Raw genomic sequence first — 17765 nt, 5'->3', positions numbered from 1 at the left:
TTGGCCACATTGATAGGACCCCTTGGTTTTGAAATAATTTTTTCGCCAATCAAATGCGATTTTTATTAAAGAACATTCTTAAATTCTAAGAATGCTAGCATATAATTAAGTTGAAGGAGGTAATGTGATGGTTTCATTGAGGAGATGTACAGAATGATAAACATATCCTTCTTTGAGTTCTGTCAAAGAAAAATAAATCGTTTGATAATTAGTCAAGTCACATGTTATTCAATTCGTAGGTATATGTGCGGACTCTCATACCCTAAGCTATTAAAATTAAATAATAATACTAGGGGGAGCTAGGGCCGTATTTTATCTACATAAGAGAAAAGTTTAAGATCCCAGTAACTTATAGTGCTAAAATTTAGATTAATACTGGGATCCTGATTAAATTACCACGAACAACTCAAAAGATAGTATAAGATCAATGATGACGAGTTTCTTTTAATGCAAATATTTAGTTGGGAGATACCCAAATCGGTACAAGTTGATGTAGCGTCTACTGTGTTATTTTACGAGTCCCACTTTTTACGAAACTTTTTAAACTTCATAAGAATATATATTATTAATTTAAAGTCACATCACTATTTGCCTTTTTAGGAACATGCGCATTGACTGTTCTTGTGTATGTTAACAAGTATAATCAAATAGGTGGCAGGACATGTCTCAACCGAACACCTGATTAAGTACTTACGATAAAGTTACGAGAATTATACTATGAAAAACGAGATTAAGTGATAAAAAAAAAAAAATTCCATTTTTGTGTTTAATTGAGTAGTCTTAATCTTTAAGATAGCATCATCGATCTTCTGTTTTGTTTTCAAGACCATATATAAAGAGGTCCAAAGATATCTTTCTAGTTGACAGTATTTGGAAGCGACGCATGGGACAAGAGCCACATGTTGTGGTAGAAAATTTTAAAAAGAAAAAAAAAAAGAAATTCTACTTTTGACGAGTATTATTAGTAATAAATATTTATATATGAAAGAGATGATGGATGAATTAAATTGTATAGTGATGGACAGTGAAGTCAAGATGTGCTTCTCATTCTTGCGCCCACTGCCACGTTAGATGGAACATGTTCATTTACTTGTGTGATTTGCCATTGGCAGGCCAGCATATATATATATATATATATATATATATATATATATATATATATATATATATTTATGTTACTCTCCCAAATATTTCAATTACCTATGTTTTTAACTTCTCCCGCATTATAAGATGTGTGATTGAAGTTTTTTGATTAATTAATTTGACCCCTTGCATGTATTGTAGATGAGGATGATTTATGTTAGAATTAATGGATTTTTTTTAAAAAAAAAAATTATGAAGAAAGTAATATATATATATATATATATATACACACACACACATATTAAGTACAAAATTTGCTAAAAATTACTTAATTAATGAGGGTCACATGAGAAATTATACAAGGGACCTCCCCTTCTGTGTCTGTTTCCATAATTATACATTTATTGAAAATTGATCACTATTTAATATTATTATTGAATGTAGGACCAATTTGTCACATATATAATATTAAAAAAAACAGACACACGAACACGTAGAGGAACAAGTTCCTGTATAATTTCTTAGGTCACATAATGAAAACAACATAAAATCAAATAGGGTGTAGATTTGAATTGGGAAATTGCTATCTATCCTTAGGCCTCGTTTGGGACTTTGAAAATATTAAAAAAAGGAAAATATATATATATATATAAATAATTTCTCATATTTAGTTATATATATATATATTATTATTGAAGGGAGTTAGGTGGGGAGGGATGCAGTATTGATAGTAGAATCCAGAAAATGAAGAAGAGTTAGAAGGATTTGCACGGCAAACATCATAATCTGCAGGAAGAAGCTGAAGAGATGGAGGTTCATAAATACAAACATATAAATTTCAACCATTAATTAATTAACACCACATGAGTTATATTCAGATAAGGCAGCTAAAATTTTAGGTTTTCTCATTTTGAGAAAGGGACCTATGATGAAGCCATGAATGTAATTTTATCATTTTGTTTGATTATCAAGAAAAGTAAGAAACGAAGAAATAAAAGTTCATAAATAAAATTTTAGTTAAGGCTACAAGGTTTCAATCCTGTATTCTTTTTTTTTTTTACTTAGATCGTTTAAATTCATATACTGATTAAGAGATCGTTTAGAACCACTTATATATGTAGAAGTGATTTTCATAAAAAAAAAAATGTTGAATTTACAAAGTATCGAACTAAAAAAGTGATGAAAGTTATAAGTGGCGTTTAATTATATTTAAAAGTGGTATTTGGATACTTACTAAATTATAGTACTGTATGATTATTTTAAAATATATTTTAAATTATAAATATGAATATTTTTAATTAACAATTCGTAATAATTAGTTAAACTATTTATAATTAAAATTTAAATATTTTTAACTAAAAATAATGTATGATTATCATTTTCTTGTTATTATTGTATATTTATAACATATTACTATCATATTAAATTATGATAAAATTTATATTATTAATTAAATTTATATTTTTAATTTATTTAATGTTAATTTAAATTAATAAATAGTTTTTGTTCAATCTAGAATTGAATTATAATAACTAATATGTAATTTTAAATATATATATATATATATATCAAATTTTTTTTGGATTTTGTTTGATTTTTTAAATCCTCAAAGCACCCACATAAACATAATTACTCATACCCCTTCAACTCCTATTTAATTATTTTTGCTCCATTTATTTCATAAAATTGAAAATAAAATAGAGATACTAACTATTAATATAAAAAGAAAGTCGATCGACATACGTTAAAATCATTACCTTTTCAATCTGGTTTTTACTCAATTCTCTTTTTATTATATAATATTGCTTACTAAAGATTCTGTTTTTAATTATCTATCTTTTCAATTTCATTTTTCCTTAATAAACTTCCAATTAACAATTATATGCGGTCGGTCTGTCTTCATCTTTTCAGTCTTGTTTTAACTAAATTTTCTTCCAATTTTACAATTTTCCATATCGATTATACGTGTTCTTATATTTATCCTTTCGATCTTTGTTTTTCCTCAACTTTCTTCCTATTATATAATGTTAGATAAAGATTGTATTCTCTAATTTAAATTTAATTAATTTTTACCATAAATAGGTTAATTTTCAATAAGTTTATCTCTATTTGTATGTTGATTTAATAATAATAATAATAATAATAAGTGTCAATATTTTTACTATATAGCTTTCCAAATAAATATCGCAAATATTTAAATTCAAAACTATAAAACTCTACTTTAATGCTTCTAAATAAGCACATATCTTAATATATATTTTCAAGTAATCACGACTCATCAATTACGTAGTGAATTTTTCATATACTTCTTTCCATCCTTGTGTGGATCAGAGTATCTTAATGCTTATTCAAAATTTAAACTTAATTTTAAAAAATTCTAACGTTAGAAAAAATATAAATGAAATATCTAAGCATTTGGATTTGACGAATTCGTGATTAGTTTGATAAAAAAAAAAATTTAAAATTTACGAAACTTACACATGAACTGTGTGTGTGTTTCTATATATTAAGAGAAATTTTCTCATCCTAGTGGGAAAATTGCCCACACCTAGATGAATATCTGAGAGGTCAAATATATACAACCTTATTCTCACATGTAACGAGGTTATCTTAAGGAACGATTCAATGAATTATTGAAAATCAAACAAAAAAAATCTCCATTTCCCTTTATTTTTTTTGGATTATGCACCGAATTTTCACGTGTCTGTTTTACGATCCATGTGACTAATCCCGCGCCCCTTGAAGCCAACCCCACAACTCTAAAGAGTGGTAAATTTCAGAAATTCAGGAGCGGAAACGAATCCGGAAGGGTTTGAACACTTGATTTCGTGAGAGGCACTCCCACAATCCACACTACCACCTGAACCACCATTTCCCTTTTTATCTGTAGATATAGAGGTTAAGAGATACCATTTGTTCAATCAATTATGGGAGTCTCACTTAGTGCCTTCACTCTTCTCCAATGCTCATACATTCATATAACTGTTCGATTGGGCTCTTACCTAAATGTTGTTTCATAAAATTGAAACGAAATTTTGAGTCTATACGTCGCGCTTGAGCTATTCTAACTAAACCTAAATTTAATTGTTTCAAACTATTTTTAATTTATTATGAACAATATACATGTACAATATTTGCATTAATATTAGTACATGATAACTGATAATCTAATTAATATCTTAACTCAAATTCTTGTTATCACTTTTTAAACTAGTCTCAAGATTATCTTTTACCTTATACATCAACTCGTTCATTGGGAAAAAAATAATTATAAGTTTGTGTCTACAAATTTGATTACTTGAGTTGAATTTGAACAAACTCAAATTGCTAATACTATTGATCTACAACACAAACATTTGAGAACATAATAAACAGAATAATATTAGATCAAATGTTTATGTATGCTTCCACTTAGTTGCACCACAATTGGATAATTTAATGGGCATGGATTCCTTCCTTCACATTGTATGGTTCTCTCATTTGATATATGCAATTGCATAGAATAATATAAGAGTTTTTTTTTTGTTTTTTTTGGGGTAGGGGAGGGGGAGCCTAGGATTTTTTAACTTCATCCCATATAATCGCCTTCGATTTTTGTAAAATATAATTATTAAATATGTGGGACGAGCCATTAAAATTTATACATGTGTCATACGCGAGGGGCATGAGAATCTTTTTTTTTTTTTTTTTTACTTTTTTAAAAAAATTCCTTTTAATAAATATGAGTTTCATTTGCCCACATGGCCAACTGTTCCAATCCCATCTCTTTCTACTTCCATGTGAGCCACATTACATTTGCATTCACATTTCTATATTTCTTATTTGATTAATTATTTGTTTTTAATTGATCATGATCTCGTATAATATATGTATGAAGAATATATTAAAATTGTAAGGATGATTTAAACTTTAACTATGTGAGGCGTATTTAATAGGATAAATATGTAAGATCAAAGAGTCAAAGCGAATAATACTTCATCAAAGTTAGGCCAAAGATCATCATATACTCTGACGGGGACATTATAGATCGAACAAGAAAACATGGCACGATCTCATATCGAATACGTGTTAGGAAGATCTTAAACTTATAAAGGATAGTTTTGACTCTAACTATTTGAGACGTTTTTTATAGAACAAACTCATTAGGTTATTGTGACAAAACGAGCAATATCTCGTTGAAATTGAGTTTTAGATCATTACAGACTGTATTAATAAAGAAGAATAAATAATTAATTCCGAAGAGAAATGCTGGAACTATAAATTATGAAATTTTTATATAAATTGAATCCTACATCATTTAAGTAAATCCAAATATTAATCCGACATGAGTACATTTTGAATAGATCTTCTTTTTATTCTCCGCGTAGCACAGGATTACATCTCAGGAAGCAAGCAAGCGGATGCTTACCTGGCAGAAATAGATCGCCTGGTCATCATTGATCATTCCTCGACCCTGCACCCACCGGATGGCTGCCCTTCTGCTGTCGCCATCTCGGCGCCCTCCGGTTCCCGCAGTCTCGACGTTCCCAACGGAGCATTTCCAAATCCGGAGAATATTCGCGCATCAGGAGTAACGCCGTTGCGATGGCCGTCAAGTGCCTAGCTGGAAAGCACCGTCACCCATGGGGCTTTCTGAATGGGCCAGCTGGCGCACCATTCCGCCCTCACATGGCCAGCTGTGTGCTCCTGCCGAGGCTGCCTACCGGTTTCCCGAAACGCCCCTCGGACCACACGAATCCACGGCCCTGCCACCGGCACTTGTGCGGTCGCTTTGAGGTTGACGTCTTGCAATTACGCTTCTCGGTTTTATCGAAGCCACCCGATGGGGTTCGGCGTTTTGAGTCTTTTGACCCCGTTTGAAGCATTTTTGTGATTCAGGGAACCCACGGGGGGTATTTTTGGAAAACGGAATTCAGGACGAAAAATAGTAGCAAAATTTTAATTTTGCAAGGGAAAGTAGCAATAAAACTATATAAATAATATATATATATTTTTTGGAAAAAAGGGAAAAGGGTGTGAAAATTTTGAAATTCTTTTATATTTTTTTTAAAACTTTTTATGATATCAAGGAGATAAATGTCCATTAATTATTTGTGAATGAGTTGAACGGAGACACGTTGAGTAATGGTGCTGTTTCAATTTTACCCAGCCAAAATATTTAATGTTGTTTTCTTTTATGCTACAACCAATTTCAAACTATTTTCTATGCAAATTTGGGTGTAATTCTTAAGGTATTTATTCTTATTTTTAATAGTAGCATTTAGGTAGGGTTTGAATATGATAATTTTAGGTGCATGGAATGACGGGAGCGAGAGATAGATGATGATGCTGATAAATGCATATAAATATTTTATTTATAAAATATTTTTATAAATTTATTAACCAAACGAGTTTTAAGGTGAGATGTAACTTGACTTAATTTATTTTACGAATGTAATTTTTATATATTTTTAATTTTATGATCGTCACGTGTTATTCGTATCTCACCGCTCAACGGCATGTCCTACAAGTTTACAAAAATAAGTGTATATTCGTCGTAATGGACGGATCAGAAGAAAATGACACATTTATTCCTTATTTTCAGATAAAAAAAATAAATATAAATTATTTTAAAAAAATAATTTATAATTTTAGAGAAATACACATGCCAATAATCCAATGAAGTCAATTTTGAAAATCTTATTATATGGGAAATAATCATGATCATAATCGATATTTAAACAAGCAAGTCATCCAATTGGGTCAATCCCAATTCCAAAACTGAAATCGAGTTGAGCCCTTTGTGGTTGTGAGGGCCTAGTGGGGGCGAGTGTGGGTCCCACAGCCCTACATGGATCCCATTTCTAGGACTTCCCCTTCTCCAATTTGGAAGAGTCTTGATGACTGGGAAGGGGATCAAGATCCGAAAGTCACAGATCGGACGGCTCACGGCCGCCGTTGTTGATTATGATAAGCCGATGTGTCCTACGCGGAGACTAGACATGTGGGACGAGCCACTGAAGGGATGCCACCTGGCGGGGGAGTCTTTAGTTTGGGGGTGAGTGCCCTACACAGGAGGAGGAGGAGTCACCGAAAGAGTGATTAATTAGTAGTGGAAGAAAGTATTAAAGGGCGGAGGTCTAACATCAACGCCGAGGCACAAGGGCGTAACCTGCGCACTCTCTCCACAGTCCACTCTTTATAACATTTTTTTTATAAAATAAAAAATTAGAAAATTGAGGGCTCACTCGCCGTGGGAGCACGCGTCAGTCATCATTTGCGCACTGAATGGGTAGATTGATGGCTGGTGGTGGCGCGTGGAAACACGCGTCTGTATAAATAGTGGGGGAGAGTTTCTTTGAGAAAAAACAACATATATGGCAAATTATGGAGAGAGAAAGAGGAGAGGAGAGGAGAGGAGAGGAGATGAGATGAGAAGAAAAGAAAATAATAAAAAGAAAACTAAGAGAGAGAGAGAGAGAGAGCATTGAGTATAGAGGGGAGAGAGGAAGGCTGTCTCGTGAAGCAGCAGGTGAAGAGAAGAAAAGAAAATAAAAGTTCTTTCTTTTCTTCCTTCCCTTCTCTCTCTAGAGCTCGGTGGTCTCTGAAAATCCCTCGCCGCTCTCTCTCTCTCTCTCTCTCTAAAATCTTCGGCTCTCTCCCATTCTCCAAGTTTTCTAACACTCACATTCATTCTTTGCTTCCTCCTTTTAAATCACGAGATCCCCATCTCTGTCTCTCTTTCTTTCTTTCTTTCTTTCCTTCTTTTTTTCTTTTTTTTTTCTCTCTCTCTCATCCTCTATCTATCTCTGGATCTTCATGTCTTCTTCAAAGGGTTTCTGCAGTGGCTGCTCTCTCTGCTCTCTCAGTTGGTGGTCTTTCAATTTCATCGATAGACATTGTTGAGAGAGTGGGGAGTGAGAATTGCGAGACATTGAAAAGATTTAGAGAGAGAAAGCCTGAAGTCCCCTCCCCAAAAGCCCCTCCGCGCACAAAAAAGAAAACCCTTCGCTGAGAAAAATGTCGCATTCTGGGAAACCGATTTCGGAGCTAGGGTTTGAGTCTCTGTCGGATCGGTTTCGCGATTCAGTGAGCTGCGATGCCAACAAGCCCGATTTTAAAGAGCTTGATCTGGGTTCGCCCGTCTCCCCTCTGCGAACTCGTCAGCTTGGCTCCTCCGCCACCGCCACCACCACCACCACCACGACCAGCAGTAGCTCGAGCTCTTCCGGATCGGTTTCGGGTCGAAATGTGACTAACCCACCTCCCAAAAGATCCGAAAACAGCGGCAACAGCCACTCCGGTGAGCTTTCAGTGTCGAGTGAAAGCAGCCCAACAGCCGCCGAGACTTTCCGGTCCGGCGGAGCAACCAAGAACTTCAGGCCGGGACACAGGAGATCCGATTCGGGGCCGTTAATCTATTCCGGCGGTAGCGGTGGCGGTAGCGGCGGCGGAAGCTCAGCCAGTTCTCCGCTGATGAACGTTCTTCCTACCGGGAACATATGCCCGTCCGGGCGAATTCTGAAGACGGGCATGGCTGCGGCGAACCGGAGCTCTGCGAGGAGTGATGTTCTCGGGTCGGGCACAGGTAATTACGGCCATGGAAGCATAATGCGAGGCGGCATTGGCGGAAAATTGGGCGGAGGGGAGGCGAGTAATGTGAGTTGGAGGGGAAATTCACATGTTGGAGGGGAAGCGCCGAAGAGGGGAATGACGATGGCAAGTTTGGATGCAGAGGAGGTGAAGAAGGCAGGGAATGAACAGTACAAGAAGGGCCTTTTTTGCGAAGCATTGAGTTTGTACGATCGGGCTATTATGTTATCGCCGGCCAATGCAGCCTTCCGGAGCAATAGAGCGGCGGCATTGACAGGGCTTGGCCGGCTGCAGGAGGCGGTGAGGGAATGTGAGGAGGCAATTAGGTTGGATCCAGGGTACGGGAGGGCTCATCAGCGATTAGCTTCTCTTCTCATTCGGTGAGTGATGAAAAAAAAATGCGACTTTATCTTTCTTTTTGGCTTTGGGTTTTCTTGTACTGCCTGTGTTCTTATTCATTATCTTTGGGGTGAAGCTTTGGTGGTTCATAATGTGAAGCAGTGATTTTACATCTGCATAGGTGAAAAAAGAAAAAAAAATGATTTCTTTCTGGTTTGTGAGATCTAGTTCATGTGTGATGATTTGCGCGTTTCTTTGTCACATCTGTTTTCACTGTTCAATGTTATTATTTCGTGTGGTGCCTTTTATGTGATTTGCTTTTGCATTCAGCAAGCATTCAGTTCTGTTTGCTGATTTAGTCGCTTAGCATTAGGCTGTGAGTTTTTTTTTTTGGTTGTCTTGAGTAACTATGATTAATTGGTTATCTCGGACATTTTGAGTTCATGGTGTTCTTTCCTTCTTATTTGTTGAGTTTTGGAGTGATAGATTTATAGATCCTTGATTTGGGGATGTTTGTTGGGTTCGATGTTAATGGGTTATCTGATTATCGATGAAGCCTTTTACACAAATCCAATCAATCTCCTTTTGTTTCAGTATTATTATTCTTTTTTTTTTTTCTTCTTTTTTTTCAAGTTTAGCGAGTTGGGAATTCCATTGTTTCTCCTGCATTATGCAGAAGCAATCTAATTCCTGTAAGAGTCACAGGTTAGGGCAGGTTGAGAGTGCGCGGAGGCACCTTTGTGTTCCAGGGCAGCAGCCAGATCAAGCTGAGTTGCACAAGTTACATATGGTAGAGAAGTTTCTAAGTAGATGTTCTGATGCACGAAAGGTTGGTGATTGGAGAGTTGCATTGAGGGAAGCTGACGCTGCCTTTGTTGCTGGAGCTGATTCTTCTCCTCAGGTAAAAACCCAATTTCTGGTTCTTTATTTTTTAGTTGTAGTTTGAGAAACTAGTGCAAATGTAAAATAAAGGGCCAAAACTGATTCAGATTAAAATTTCAGCTTTCTGCATGTAGAGCAGAAGCGCTTTTAAAACTTCACCAGCTTGACGATGCCGATTCCAGCTTATCGAGCATTTCTAAATTTGAACCATCTACCCAATCCTGCTCGCAAACCAAGTTCTGTGGGATGCTTTGTGAAGCGTACCTCTTCTTTGTCCAAGCTCAAATTGAGATGGCACTAGGAAGGTGAAGCACAAATTCTTATCTCTCTACATACATAACATACATGCATACATATCTATAATAATAAAAGAAAAAAGTTTAGTGTTTGAGGAAGAGTGAGAATGGATGATGGATGTCTTGCAGGTTTGAGAATGCAGTTACAGCTTCTGAGAAAGCAGGGCAGATTGATCCTCGAAATGTTGAAGTTTCAGTTCTAGTCAACAATGTGAGGTTGGTGGCAAGAGCTCGTGCCCGTGGTAATGATCTCTTCAAATCTGAAAGGTTCACTGAAGCTTGCTCTGCATATGGGGATGGCCTCAGGCTTAATCCCTCCAACTCTGTCCTCTATTGCAACAGAGCAGCTTGTTGGTACAAGCTTGGGATGTGGGAGAGATCCATTGAGGACTGCAATCAAGCTTTGCAAATCCAATCTAATTACACCAAGGCCCTTCTTAGAAGGGCTGCCTCAAACAGTAAGGTAAATGATACCTCGAAACTTTTGTATTTTAAATTTTCTCAGCCTTTTAAATGAAGTTTTTATATGGTTTAAGTTTCATTTTCTTGTTATTGTGGACTGTAGCTTGAACGGTGGGTTGAAGCTGTGAGGGATTATGAGGTTTTGAGGAGGGAGCTTCCAGGTGACAATGAAGTTGCTGAAAATCTATTCCATGCGCAAGTAGCATTGAAGAAATCCCGTGGAGAAGAAGTTTATAATATGAAATTTGGCGGGGAAGTAGAGGAAGTGTCGGGGCTAGAACAGTTCAGAGCTGCAATATCTTCACCTGGTGAATCTTATAGTTCAGTTTGCCTTGTCTCATTGCTTGAGGTTCAATCATTTTATGGTGTTCTTAAGATTCAAGTTTGTTTCAGGTGTCTCAGTGGTCCATTTCAAAGCTGCATCCAACACACAATGTGAGCAGATATCACCTTTCGTGGATACGCTGTGTGGTCGATACCCGTCTTTAAATTTTCTCAAGGTAAAAGATCAACATCTAACATCTTGTCAATCTTGGTTGCATTCAACTTGATTTTTAATGAGGTTTCTATTTGAAAGGAAAGAGGAAAGTTCCTTGAGACATATGCATCGGTGGTTGTTAACAGGTGGATGTTAAAGAGAGCCCAGCAGTTGCAAACAGCGAGAGCGTAAGGATTGTGCCAACATTCAAGATTTACAAAAATGGTGTCCGGGTGAAGGAAATTATCTGCCCGAGCCATCAGGTGTTGGAGTACTCGGTGAGGCACTACAGTTTTTAGGCCTCATGACTGTACTGTACTGTACTGTATGTCTGTTTCTATGCTCTACCCCTACCATTTTTTGGTGCCTTCTTCTTGCTGCCCAGCTCTTTGAACCCAAACTCCTTCCACAGCTCGTTCTAGCTTTCCCCCCCCCCCCCCCCCCCCCCCACCATGAAAGGATTACCAGTTACCTGTGACATAATCAGAGCTACATAATAATCTCAGTAGGAGCCAATTATGCCTGAGGAGCTTAGAGAGAGATAGTTTAGTTCCCCTTTTGCAGTTTTTATTTATTCATTCATTCCTCATTACTCTCTGGTTCCATTCACCTTCCATCCCCGTCTCATTTTTTTTTGGTTTCCCTTTTTTTCATTTTCACGTAGGACAGGCAAGCTGGTTTATTGTATTCTCCCTCCCCCCCATTCAGTGAAGAAATTTCAGAAACAATGTACAATTAATTAAAGTGGCTCTTTAGCAGAGAGAGAGAGAGAGAGAGAGGAAGAGCTTAGGGGGAGGATGGTAGTAGAGGGGATTATGTACATGTCTATATGTGATGATATATACAAAGGAAAGGAAAAGAAAAAAACAATTGGAAGCCATGATGAGAGGGAGAATGGCTGTCTGGTGGGTTTAAACTGGGTTAGTGAAAGAAGGGTGGATATCATGATGTTATTAATATTGTTGTTTCTCTGCTCAACATTTCATTAATAAAAATTCTTTTCTTTTTTCTTTTTTTCATCAAATACCATTCATATCTCTTCTGAGTTTTTTAATATTTCATCCATTGTCTTTGTATTGCAGTTCAGTTCCAGAGAAAAGAGTCGTGTGTGTTTTGGAGGGGAGGGGTGGGGGTATATTTTGTACATCTCAGTTGGGACTAGAGAGAAAAAACGGACTTGGTCTTGCGGGGTGAGGGTGGCAAAAGTAACTGTCTTTTTTAAGGAAGGCTGGCCTTGGTGGTTGAGTTACAATATCCATTAATGCCCATCAGTGGACTGTTTCTTTCACAAAGAGAGGGTGGGGGAGGGTCCGGAGGGAGATGGGCGTGGGGCTGGGCCAGGGCCAAGGCATTCTCAACTTCCCCCCCCCCCACACCTCCTCTTTTTTATTTTATTTTCTACATAAAAAAATGTGGTGCGGGTTTTGGGCTGTGATGGATGTGTTATATAGACACGCTGTAATGCTAAGGGTGGGGTTGTTTAAATAATAATGTTAATTCATATGTATGTATGTATTGTGTTGATGTGATGTGTGCAGGATAGGACGTGGCAATCCAATCCATACCACTGTTTTTACCCTCTTTGCCTCTGTGTTGGACCTCACCCAGTAATCCAGTTACCAGACCACACGCACACAGCTTTATCGCTCTTTGCCTCATTCTGGGTCACAGGTGGGCATTTATAACTCCCCCCCTGGTTCTCTCTCCCAAACAGACCCATCTTAGGGGTTATGGACCAATATGACCTAATCATCAATCCTACAGCTTGAGCTTGCGACTGCTCCTAACTACACATTGTTAATTTTATAATAATAAAAGTGGTAAGCAGGTCCAAAAAGTGCAGAGGGTGGGGTGCTCTTGCCTCTTGGTCTTTTGGATGAACAATCAACCCTGCATTTGCAGCTGAGACCCACCGTCCTTTTTGGTTGACCACCACCCCGATTCCATTACTGATGCCGACATCTATGTGGTTGCCAATTAATTTCACCCTCCCTCCCCCTCTCCATTGGGCAACTTTTGAAGTTCATGCACATCTCTTTTTTTCACTTACCTTGAATACACTCGCCTCTTTTGAGTTTTCCTCCCAAAAAAACAATCTTGAATCTTTAAGAATTACACAGATTGACATTGAGGTTTCACAAGATCTTTGGATCCTGTTTAATTTTCAAGACATTTGTACATCATATTAGGCTTATTTTTTTATTAAATGTTGGTGGATATCTGCTTCTCTTCAACAAATTTAGAGCAAGGCAAACTTCAAAAGAAGGTTTGAGGTTTTGTATCTTCAACAAATTAAGAAAAAAAGGGTTCAACATTTTAAAATGAAATGTACGCGAGCACACTTTTTTAATTATTGGGCTTTTACGATTCACTTTATCCATAGGCAAGGTTAAAGCTCCCATTTCAAGCAAGAAGATTAAGAACTTCTAGGAGCTATTTTGGCAGCTGCTGTCATATAGTGGGCAAAAGAGTTTTTGTCTCTCTATCAACTCAAGCAAGAGCTACTGAGCAAATCATCAACCAGTCCTTTGGCATTTGAACGAAACTAAAATACTTGGCAACTTAACCTTGCTCGCGTAGACAAGAGCTTTCGTGATTGCTATGGCTTCCACTTGGCAAATAACCATTCTTTAAAAAAAAAAACTTTAATATGAACTTGGAGGGAGAGAAGCCACAAGTTAATGCTTCAGGTTTAATGGCGTTGATTTATTATGTTGAAAAATTTATTTATATTTGTTAAGAAAAGTATTTGGAAGTCAAATTTATGAATTTCTATTTCTAAGTATTTACCCAACCAATAGTGGGGCTAATTTTTCAATGCCCCGAAGGTATTCAAAATCTTTATATTTGATGTGATTATAGGGAAAATTTATGGGTCTTGTGTGTTTTTTAAGTGTAATTATTAATTGGAGTGGAAAAGATTACGAGATCTTTGTGGATAATTTTTATTAAAATTATATATAAGTTTGAACCAAACAACATTAAAATTTTATAAATGATTTAACAAAATTTTAAATAAGACTATGACTTTGACTTTGGTGATCAAATATTTATCACTGAATGAGATTGATCTAAGTTAAGCACAACATAAAGTAAAATTTTTGTTTAATAATATTAAAATTTTGAGATATCTTTATTGGTACTTGAAATGAGTAGAAAAAAATTTCCCCTTTTTGATAATCAAAATAGAAATTTCATGTTGCCCAAAAAGATCATTATATCTATCATAACTTTTTATATTAGGCATTAATAGCATGAAAAATTTTTAAAAGTGGAGAATTTCAAATTTTAGAAAAACACTTAAGAATGAAGCCAAAATAAAATATAATTAAATAAAAGATATACAAAAAATCAAATAATAAATTTAATTTCATTCTATTTTTATCGACTAAATATAATTTGATCAAATAATTTCCAAAATATAAATAAACCTTATCAACTTGTATATAATAAAAACAAGCAACAAATCATTTTTTCCAAAAAAAAAGCATGAAAAATTTAAGAGGTTGCTAATAAAATTGGGAAATCAAAAGTGAGTGTATAAGGCCTAAAGGTGTAAGTGAGTCAAACTTACTTGCGTGTTACTCGAGTTTGACTTGTATCCTAACACTACTTAACTCGATTTTATTTGAATTCAAACTACTCGAATATTTAATATTAATTAATAATCAACTCAAACTTAATTGAGTTGACCTCAAGTTTTATGAACTTATAGTTGAGTTTAATAATAATAAATCGATCAAATTCAAGTCGAGTTTCAAGTTTAACATTTTTCGAATTAAGTCGAGTATTTTACAAATCAACATGGATACACTACTATTAATGGTACTTGTAAAGTCACTATTTATTATTTATTTTATTTTACCCTAAAAATGTTTTTTATTTCATATAAAAGTAAAAAAATAATAATAATAAAAGTCAGGATTCAATGCTGACGTGTCGACACGCGCTGGTGCGGTACGATGAGCGCGTGAGGAAAGCTGACGCAAAGATGATTGACGGGAAGTGGGGGTGGGCGGGGAAAAGGGTAGGGCCCAGGGGAGGGGAGATCCAAGGCAATGATGACGGTACAATACAATTCCACTTCATGCGGTTCGTACGGTGCATTAAAAGCATGACGTATCGCCGTGGCTTTTGTCTGTCATGAAACTGAAACTGTGTGCTGTTTGGTTTCCCCTTTTTCAAATTTATAATAAAAAATTTTTTAAATCGAAAAGTAGCCGTTGCGGTGTGGATGAGTTGACAATAGGGTTTTGTTTTGATCAGAGGTCTAACCGTCTAAGGCCGTGTTTGGTTTTCTGACGCCTCTTTTCAGACGCTGCAATGAACACGTTTTTGTTTTTGCTTTGTTTTGTTTTGTTTTGTAATGTATTTTTTTTTTTTTGGTGTTTTTGTTTTGGTTTGAGGGTTCCTACAGAAAGGAATATATATATATATATATATATATATATATATATATATAGTGGAAAAGTCCCATTAATTCCTTACCGAAAATAATCTCATTTCGTGTCACCTCATATTCGTTATTTTTCCTTTCGAAAAAGAAAAAAATAGACACTTTTTTAGGGTTTTTAGGCTTTTATTTTGTTATTTATTATTATTATTTGGGTGGTTTTGTTTTTACAATAATTTGGAGTATTTTATTTCAAGAATATAGGCCTAAGGTTTTTTGACGGCGACAAAAGTTATTGTAAAAATAAAATTCATCATTATATCCTTTTTTTTTTTTATGTGTTGGAAGTAAAGACAAATTATTATTTTTGAAGATAGGCTCTGAATCAAATCTCTAATGATTTTTATTTTTTTTCCGGCGTTTGAATTAGAATTAAGATTCGAATCTCACTTTGAAGAATTTTAAAGAATAGGATTGAGTTTATCTCTTTAGGTTTGCGTGTTAATTGAAATACTATACTTTGATAAAAGGTTAACTTTATAAAAATCATTATTATTCTCATATCATCAAAATGTTATCAAAGATTATCAAACCCAAAGTGAAGCCTAAAACTTTTAGCGTGAAAAGCACACACTAGACAAAGATGGATTATATGTTAAATAAATGATGCACTCATTTAAGATCATTTTAAAAATATCAATAAATTTTTCTTTTTTAGATTTAGCATCATTTTTATTGACGTAATCTTAAGTTTTTAAAATTTGGGTGAAGAAGTAAACATTTTTTTTTTTTACATTTTTACATGCTTATCGTATGAAAAACACTTTATAAAAGGTACATAATTAAATTCTACGAATACCTTTTAAAACAAGACAAAAAAACACTAACTTGTTCGGGTTTAATGAAAAGAGATAGACTGTATGTAGTATAATATAAAAAAAAATTAAAATGGTAATGTGTGCTTAGGGCCCCAATCATTGATCCAATAGTGTTTGGGAGCAGTTGATTAGAATTAGATAACTACTTACAGGGGAAGCTTGCCCTTCCCCACCGGCCCCATTTGACATTCCAATGCATTGAATGATAGCTCTGTCTTATCATTTTCCTTCCCACAAGAAACCTCCAGATACCTTATCTTCCACTCTTTCATTCAAAAATACAAGATTTGGAGCCCCACTATAAGACAGACACTTGTACAAAGGTGAAGTCTAGGATTTAAATCCTGTTGCTGCTGTAACGCACATTCTCGATTTACCACTTACGTATTTATCGAGGGCACTATGACGTAGGCATGGAATTACTCTATTGCTTAAGTCCAAGACACCTAGGGACATAAAAAATATTTGATGTTTGGATTCCAAGAAAAATTTTGATTGTCAGGTCCTTTTATTTAATAAAAGCATTCTAAATAATGAGTGTGACTTGATAAAATTTACGATCCACTATTTGGAGCCCCACCGTAAGACAGACACTCGGACAAAGGTGAAGTCTGAGATTCAAATCCTGTTGCTGCCTGTAACGCACATCCTCGATTTACCACTTACGTGTTGATCGAGGGTACTATTGACGTAGGCGTGAAATTAGTCTGTTGCTTAAGCCCAAGACACCTAGGAATTTAAAAAATAAATAAAAATATTTGATGTTTGGCTTCCAAGAAAAGCTTTCATTGTCAGGTCCTTTTATTTAATAAAAACATACTAAATAATGAGTGTGACTTGATAAAATCTACGGTGCGTGTGTTTTCATTCAAAGAGAAAAAGAACCTAATTTCTTCTTTTGATTCCATCACCTACTTCCACTTCACTTTTTCGGTCCACAAATTTCACAGATAAACATGATATTATTACTTCGTCTCACACACGCCAATTCACATTTGCTTTGTGTTTGCTAAATGGGGATATAATAAATAAAACAAAAAAAATTAATTACTGTATTTTTTTTTCACATGTTTATAATATTCTTTTTAACTTCATTTTACTTTCATTATTTATTTTAATATATAAATTATTAAATTAAAGTTTATGTTTAACTTGCAAAATAAAATATATGTTTAGTAAATATGCAATATTTCACATATAAATCTTAGAAAAAAGGAAAGAAAAATATAAACAAATCCTTATTTTCATGTTTAATTATAAAAAAAAATAAATAAATATATATATACACCAAATTTTTAAATAAAAACTTAATTTTATACATCATTAATATTAAATTTTTATTTTTATTTTTTATCATATTTAAACAAGCTTTCATTTTTTAT

The 17765-nt window shown here is 34.8% G+C and overlaps 1 protein-coding gene across 1 annotated transcript; it reads left to right on the top strand.

Annotated features, from left to right (window-relative positions):
* Window positions 1-7472: 7472 nt before the first annotated feature.
* On the top strand, window positions 7473-12136 carry LOC131146580 (TPR repeat-containing thioredoxin TTL1). The gene is made up of 7 exons (XM_058096252.1): window positions 7473-9035; window positions 9700-9895; window positions 9997-10181; window positions 10302-10635; window positions 10738-10942; window positions 11028-11134; window positions 11259-12136. The coding sequence occupies exons 1-7, from the start codon at window positions 8083-8085 to the stop codon at window positions 11409-11411; spliced, it is 2133 nt and encodes a 710-aa protein (XP_057952235.1). The 5' UTR covers window positions 7473-8082; the 3' UTR covers window positions 11412-12136.
* Window positions 12137-17765: the final 5629 nt, after the last annotated feature.

This window comes from Malania oleifera, chromosome 1, assembly GCF_029873635.1.
Source record: "Malania oleifera isolate guangnan ecotype guangnan chromosome 1, ASM2987363v1, whole genome shotgun sequence".
Classification (NCBI taxonomy): domain Eukaryota; kingdom Viridiplantae; phylum Streptophyta; class Magnoliopsida; order Santalales; family Ximeniaceae; genus Malania; species Malania oleifera.
Note: the sequence above shows the minus strand (reverse complement) of the source record. Positions and strands in the feature narration are given on the sequence as shown.